The 8120-nt window shown below is 46.8% G+C and overlaps 1 protein-coding gene and 1 pseudogene across 1 annotated transcript; both read right to left on the reverse strand.

Moving 5' to 3' along the window:
* Positions 1–1195: 1195 nt before the first annotated feature.
* Positions 1196–1593, reverse strand: LOC119294432 (annotated as a pseudogene).
* A 1275-nt stretch (positions 1594–2868) lies between these two features.
* Positions 2869–3596, reverse strand: LOC119291492. Its single transcript, XM_037570255.1, has one exon. It carries the CDS (start codon positions 3399–3401, stop codon positions 3192–3194), a length of 210 nt encoding a protein of 69 aa, XP_037426152.1. The 5' UTR covers positions 3402–3596; the 3' UTR covers positions 2869–3191.
* Positions 3597–8120: the final 4524 nt, after the last annotated feature.

Here is an 8120-nt window from a genome sequence, read left to right on the forward strand (position 1 = left end):
CTTGGACGGCGAAGTCGGGTTGTCTATCTCGTATGCGTGCAATCCGTAGAGAGATCGTGCTTTGGATATTCATTCAAGGGACGGTTCAAAGGACTTTAAGATTTGCATCAACTCTTCTACCGCTGCAACTTGAAGTTGGTAACGAGCAGATCTACCTTGTATACATCTTCATAGTGATCTTAATTCTTGATTTGTAGGATGATTTTGTTTTTGTTTTCTACGACGATTGACAACTCCACGGTGTACGTTGTTGTAGGGGATTGAGGACAATGGTCGTGTCCTTCCCGTCAGGTATGGCAGACGGCATAGTGTTGCCTGAAAAATGTTCACAACGAACGCCATCTCCATATCATTTCTATCAAAAATGTATTTTCTTATATGTGCATTTATTGAGGAGGGGAGAGGGGGAGGAGAAGGCCGCAAGGTAATAAAAACTTTCTTTTAAACATGATAGAGAGGTACTAACATACACGCTCATATAAAATGTAATACATTCACCCACAGGTACACATTGTTCTTATGAGTACCTTCGAAAACTGAGCCAGACCCTGACCCCATTTGACATGTACTGACGCGCACACATTATTCTTGTGAGTACCTTTGAAAACTGAGCTAGACCCTGACCCCGTTTGACATGTACTCCCTTTTATACAGCGGAAGAACATGATTATAGGAAGGCAAAGTATAGGAAGTACCCTTTGGTACTTGGTGTATATACACCTGATATGAGAAAAATAATAATTAAGAAAAGTCAAAAAAGTTTAGAAGTTTTCTGAAATAAACTTGACTTCCTTTTTCACCAGTGGACGTCTGGTCTGGGGTGCATACACATTCTATATGGAAAGAAAATCTAGCGTTGACTTCTGAAAAGAAAAACAATTTCCTTTTTACCGAAAGTTCCTGTCATCTCCTATATATTGGAAGAGCAAGAAAATGAGAGCAAAGTACATGCATGTTGATCGAGTATAATTGGAGGCAATCTACTCTCACCGCTTCTAAATATAAGCTTTTTTAGAGATTTTAATATGGACTACATATAAATGTATATAGACTTATTTTGTAGAATAGATTCACTTGTTTCTGCTCCCTATATGTGGTTTACATTGCAATGTCTAAAAAGACTTATACTTCTTTAGGAACGGAGGGAGTTATGAGTCGAGTACATCGATTTGGCGCGTGCATTTCAGGCGGAAACTTAATACGGATTCAAGAAAGCGTGCGGCACAAGGCTATCCTTATCCTTGAAGAGGTAGCAGAAACCCGATGGGCTATTGACAAACTTCATCTGCATGTCGATCCTCTTCTCGGTAAGATGGTACAGCGCCTTGACATTATGTGTGTAGCTTGCCACGAAAACGACATTGGGGACGCCGGTGCCCGTCCACCAATATGGACAGAACCGCGGCGGCAGGACGATCCGGAAGCGGTGTGACCAGCTCTGGTCGTCGTCATAGTCCTCGAGCTGTCGAGCACCCAGAGCTCCACGGAATCTCCATGGAGTTCAGGGGCCGTCACGGCTAGCCTACCGTCCAATTCCAGGAGGCAGAGATCTTCGTCGTCGTAGTGATCCCTCGGCCACGGTGGGCGCGACATCAGCCGAAAATCCTCGGACACCGTGTCGAACGCCAGGATCTTCTCGAAGCTGCTTGCCAGAGGATGGACCGTCCAGTGAATTTTGCCCCTGTGGTGAGCCTAGTGGTCGAAATAGGTGAACCAGTCTACGACTACACCGTCGGCCACGGGCCCGAGACGGCGAGGAGGTTGCGAGGTGGCGGCGGCGGCGAGAACGAGAAGCCGGTGCTCGCCTGATGGGCGGTGCCTGTAGAAGCAGCACGGCCTGGCCAGGCCGCGGCAAGAAGGTGGCGTCACGTCCAACCTCGCCCACTGCCTGGTCACCGGGTTGCACAAGAAGACATCGTTGCTTAACAAATCTTGAGAGGATTTCCGGAACAGCACGAGCCCGTCGCAGCAACCCAGCAGGACACCGATCTCACAGCCCTCGGGGTGATGGAGTTGGCTCCGGCGCCTCGTCAAGTCGTCGACTTGCAGAGACAGCGGGATGGCGTCTAGAAAAGATGGTTCCCCTCTTGATACGACGAGCAGCTCGGCTGGGCGCTGGTCGGCGTGGGCGGCGAGGAACGAGGGGTCCGTCGTGATGCGGCGCCACGCCTTGCAGACGGCCCGGGAGCGGAACACGGAGGCGGACGGCAGCCTCAGCAGGATCTCCGTTACCACGTCGTCGTCCAGAGTCGTGTTTTCGGTGGCACGTTCGCCCGGCTGCGACATCGTATCGATCATCGTCTTGTATTCGTTTTCTCGTATACATAGTATATGTACATGTGCAGTCAGGTTAACCTGAATAGTCTGTGCGGTTCGAATTGACTTTTTAGTAGGAGTCCGGTTTGAACTGTTAGCGTGTGTCGGTTCGAAGTGACTTTGCAGCGGAGTAGAATCCGATTCGAAGCTGCTTAATCGCATCTATGCGCTCAAGGTGCTGACGGGCGATGGAAGCAAAGGGGATCCGGTCGGTGGGAGCACATCTGCACATGAACCGATTTGGTCCAGCGCAGCTTATGCGGCAGGGGAGCCGGGGCGAGCATGACCGACCCAAATGAAACGATCCGCGAAGTGCGCAAAAGGGGGTGACAAAACCTACTAGTGCAAGCTACGGGCAGATTCTGATGGATTAACATTTGCTGCTATACGACTGCACAGTGCACGCAACAGAGTTGGAATGGTTTTTGTTCCGTGTCTTTTGATTTTGAGTGAGGTAGTGTCATTCAGATAACTCGGAACACATAGCTTTTTTCTACGGAAGCAACAGATAGCTGAAGAAAACAATCAAAAGGTTGGATATCAAGCGAGAAATAAATAAATTGACACGTCCAAGGTTAATTCAAGAGAGGATTCACAACGGCAACAGGAGCAACAACAACATCCATTCTTCTCCGGATAAAATTTCATCCCAGAGATAGAGCCATCTCAAACGAAACCCCACAGCCGACCACCAAACCATATACTACTAGCTTCCGATTGTTTCTCCGATCAACCAAAGAAGACAACAGAAGCTACTACACACACAGTACATCAACAATAATAGTAGTAAGGGACAGACAAGCTCGGCAGGCAACAAAGCTTAATAACGCGCGGCAGAGCCGAGAAGCGCTGTGCGGCGAAGAAGAGTGGGGGGTCTAGCCGGCGTAGATGTGGACGCCGATGGCGATGAGGAAGATGGTGATGAGGGCGAAGTAGATGACGGCGTGGACGAGGATGGCGAGGCCGCCGGTGTGCATGCTGCCGAAGGCCACGATCCGGCCCTGCGCCGGCAGCTGGAACAGCAGCCCCGGCGTCAGCAGCACGAACAGCACCGTCGCGACCACCACCGGCCCCCAGTCCGCCATCTCCGCACTCCGGTCGGCTCCTCCTGGATCCGCTTGCTTGCTCCAAGCTAGCTGCACCCAACACCTCTCTCTCGATTCAAAACTGGGAGCGAGGAGGAAGAAGAGTAATGAACTAGCAGGGAAGCAGAGGAAGAGTAACGTTGGGTTTAATAGGCAGGCTTCGGCTTGGGGAAAGGAGTAAACGGTCGGCGGGCCACGCGGAGCGCTCACGGAGGCACACAGCGGCACGCGAACCTGCTCCAGTGAGCCGCGCGGGTTCCTTCCCGTAGTGTCATACACGCCGTGTGCGCGTATGCAGTAGGTGGAAAGGCTCTCTCTCTCGATCTCTTGCGGGGGGAAACGGCGGTGCGCACCGCCACGTGAACATCTCCGGTGAGTAGAATCCAAATCCGCCAGTCGTCGTCGGCTTGGATCGACGCGCTAGCACTCCACTATTTTGTTTCTGGACGATCTGACCTCGGACGTCGCGCAAACAAGGCTATAGATTCACGTGATGGTGACCTCGGACTGCTTTAGTATCTGCCATTACTGTCCACTAGTTCTCGTGTGCTGTCGAGTCGGTGAAATCCAAAATCTGTCGCTCCTGCACGTTCTCTGCTTGGCAACAAGCAGGGAGGTCGATAAAGAAAAGGATCACAATAAGAAGGGGTCTGACGATGAATACAATGAGCGAGCGGAAATCATTTCATTTCTTTTCTTTTCTTTGTGCGGTGCTTTTGCAGGGGATGTGAAGAAAGCAGGACATTTCCGTGCGGAAAGGAGCAAAAATTATACTCCCCGTTTCTCTACACAATGGAGGAAAGAATATCTTTCCCAACAGAAGCACGAAAGGAATGACTGGGACATGTTACCATACCGACACCATTTGTTCCGCAAAGAAAGGACCGACACCATCTGGCATTTAGCAAAACTGCTTTAGTTACCTCATGCCGTGGCTACTCATGTTGTTTCTTTTCGCTAGCACTAGCAACCATGCACATCAGAAAAACTGCCCACCTATCCATTGATCCATAAACAGTTCGCCAGATTTCGGATGGTTATATACCTTGATGTTATCTGTTGAAATTTGATACATTGGTGAACATGGGTCCACTCACACCCAATTGACAAACAAAAAAAAACCCTCCAATCAATTCATCAAACATCATAATGGTACAAAAGACACCAGAAATACAGTAAATTACATTCATATATGTAAAGCACACAACGACGACTACAAGCACCAAAACGAGCTCGATAAGTGCCAATATGTAGTGGGTAATTTGCCTAATTTGGGGAAAACGAAGAAGGTGTGTCGCCGTCATCGTGCCCCCTCTCTCATCGGAGTCGGGCATCTTGTTGTAGCAGACAGTTAAAAAGTGATCATGTTAGGGTCCCAAAGGACCAGCACCCCTGAACAACAACCGTCACGGAAGAGGAGACGCGTAGATCGGAAGGATCCAACATCTGGACACACGAACGCAGACAAACAAAAATTGAATCAAATCAGATCCATTGTAGACAAACACTGCCCGAATTCGACGTGATCCTCGAGAGACTCACCTTCACCCGCCCTCCGACGATGCTACACACACCATCGAGATGGGGCTAGGCGGGGATAATTTTATTCCATCTTCAGGGAGCCGCTTCCGCCCCACCTTCCCAAGCAGGACACAAATTATAAACAATCTAAAAAATAACTAAAAAGGGAGCAGTAGCCTTCCCCAGCAAGAATCGGGATCTACCGCGCCTCAATGGCCCTTAGGACACAGAAGATGAGGTAGATTGATAGCGGCGCCGACGGATGCCAAGAGAACTATTTAAATCTGTGACCCTTATATTGGGGGAACATTCCCTTAGGGAGGTTCCTCAGGGAACATTCTCTTAGGGAGGTTCTGCAGGGACGATCGTTCCCTCAGATAGTGTCAAGGGAGAGAACAATTGAATCTTTTCCAGGCATTTTCTGCAATGGGTTTCCGCGCGAAAGAAAAAAAATAGAGAGAGACAACCCATTGCATCAAAAAGTGCATGCAAATTTGGGCTAAACAGAACGTGGCAAAAAAATGTTAAGCGGAGAAAATTGCCATGCTAGAAAACAAAAAGACCGCCATGGTACACACAGAAAAAATTAGCATGCATGTCTAGAAAATTTACCATGCCCAAATATAGAAAACTGCCACGCTACAAGATGGTGATTTGCCCTGCTACAAATAGAGAATTGCATTGTTTCAAAAAAAAATAGAAAATAGAGAATTGCTAGCACACTTAGCCTAATTTAGATGGTTAGGTTTTCTGTGGTGGAACCAGTCCAGTAGGGCAAGTTCTAAACTTGGCACAGGTGCTTGCTATTATTGAATTTATTTTAGGCTTTCTGGTGATGTTCGTTCACTGGGAGGAGATATTCTAGGCTTTCTGGCGATGTTCGTTCATTGGGAGGAGATGTTCGAATATTGCCACAAATGACTAACTAGTAGAATGACCGTGCATTGCTACGGGTTACAATGCATATAAATGAATAAAAAAAATAATTAAGGTCGTCTCCAAGGTCGAAACTCATTTCTTCCTCACATTAATTGGATCTTGCATACATATTCAAAAACTTCTTGCACACCAGACTGCCTTGGTGGCTTCATTTTTACCGGTAAATCACACTCCTTTTGTTCTCCCAACAAAAATGTTTCTCACAGTGATGAATGGATATAACTACAACAGTAATTAAACATCAAGAGCTAAAAAATCTTTAATCAAAGATGTTAAGAATATCTGTGTTGAGAAACGTAGTAGAAAACAAAAAAATTGCCCTACGATCACTCAAGAACAATATGAAGATGCATAACGGGTTGTGATCAACGATCGTTACCGACTCCGGGAGTGGAGCGGAAGTAGACAAGTCGGTGTAGATCGTACTTGGAGTCCCTCGAATGTCGATGACGATCCCATGAACCGCCCTCGTACGGAAGATCAAAATCACAACCTCTCTAGCTACTTGGTTGCAAGTGTACGGTCTTCACGATCCGACAACGCTTCACCAACCAGCGCTAATCATCGCCGGAGAATTAGAGGGAGGATATAAGAACCACACGGGGTTTATAATTATGATGATTAGAGGTGGCTAGGGCTCGCTCTAATTAGTCAACTAGGACCAGCTAGAACGTGCACTAGATCAACTAAAGGAGGCTCCAAAACTTGTATATCCATAGGGTGAAAATCCTCTAGTATATATAGGTTAGAGGAGAGAGAGAGAGAGAGAGGGGCTAGCCACCAAGGGGGAAAGCCCCCCTTGGGGTGCCGGCCTAGGGAGAGGGAGTAGGACTCCCTCCCCTAGTCCAATCCGCCCCCTCCCCACAAGGAAAGGGGGGGTGCCTTCCTACTTGGGCCCTTGTGGCCCAAGTTGCCTTCCACCTCTTTGCCTTTTAAGGCCCATTGCTATTTAAATTAAATATAAAATGTTCTACACATTTTCAGAGCATTATATATATAATTTAACAACCCTGAAAACATTTTCTACCTATATATATTTAATCAGTAATGCCCGGTATTACCCGATATTCACCGAAACCCTTCCGGTGAACGTGAAACGCTTCCGAAACCTCTAGGAACAATTCCGGATATTAATGAAACAATTCCACAAATATATCTCATCACTCCTGTCCCACTAACACTCAATAGATCGTGATTACCTTAAGCTTGTGACCCTGTAGGTTTGGTGAACCATAGACATGAACAAAACCCTTTCGTTCAATGACCGATAGCGGAACCGTGTACATCCTTATCGGTCCCCATGATTACACGAATGATATTCGAGTGAACCTTTGGCTATCATGTGATGTTCCCTTTGCTTTGCAATACTTTACAAAACCTGGTGTGCAACGGTATCCTCCTGAGTCATCACCATGATCACTATATCGTTGCTCTCATTAAGAGTTTTGTTCTTCTTTCTTGTTGACGTGTTCCGGCATCCCCGTGACGTAGTCACCTGTGTCTGGCCAGACGATGATGGATGCGTCACACCGAGAGGTCCCTAAGAATATCTCTCCATCGTCGGAGGAGCAAATCCCACTCTCAAGTTGTCCGGTCACTTGTCAAACTTTCTAGTGAGCTTGAAAGTTATCGTTATGATCACCTTGTTACAGATGACATTTGAGAAATCCCAAAGCCCACCATCCAGTTGTAGTGACCGAGACACTCTCATGGTCCGAGGAACTAAAACACATGCTAACACTCCATGTTATACAAGATGATTTCAGACGATATAATAACATAGTATAACAGACAAGTATTGGGTCTATTCAATATGATCGTTCTTCTAACGTCATACCCTCAATGTTATTTTAGGACTATTGTTAGGCTTAAGGAGATCCTAAGATTCAGAAAACATGATCAGCAACAACCCTTGAGCCGATCTTAGAGGCGAGACCGGGAACCTATTGTTTACTTTTATCATTCCACATGTGTATATGAGTTGTCCACTGAATCGCATATTCCAGAATCATAGTAGTTATAGCATGAAATATAAACACTTAACTATGAATATGGAAAAATAATAATACGATATTATTGCCTCCAGGGCATATTTTGAACAGTCTCCACTTGCACTAGAGTCAATAATCTAGTTAGCACTTTTCACTTTTACACCAATGGCAATCCGGTGTCAGTCCATGCTCTGCTTGTGGTATCGACTTTGTTCTATCGAATCTGACAACTTTAGATCCGCGTGTATCATTTGCATTTCTATGCATC

Source organism: Triticum dicoccoides, chromosome 4B (genome assembly GCF_002162155.2).
Source record: "Triticum dicoccoides isolate Atlit2015 ecotype Zavitan chromosome 4B, WEW_v2.0, whole genome shotgun sequence".
NCBI classification, from domain to species: domain Eukaryota; kingdom Viridiplantae; phylum Streptophyta; class Magnoliopsida; order Poales; family Poaceae; genus Triticum; species Triticum dicoccoides.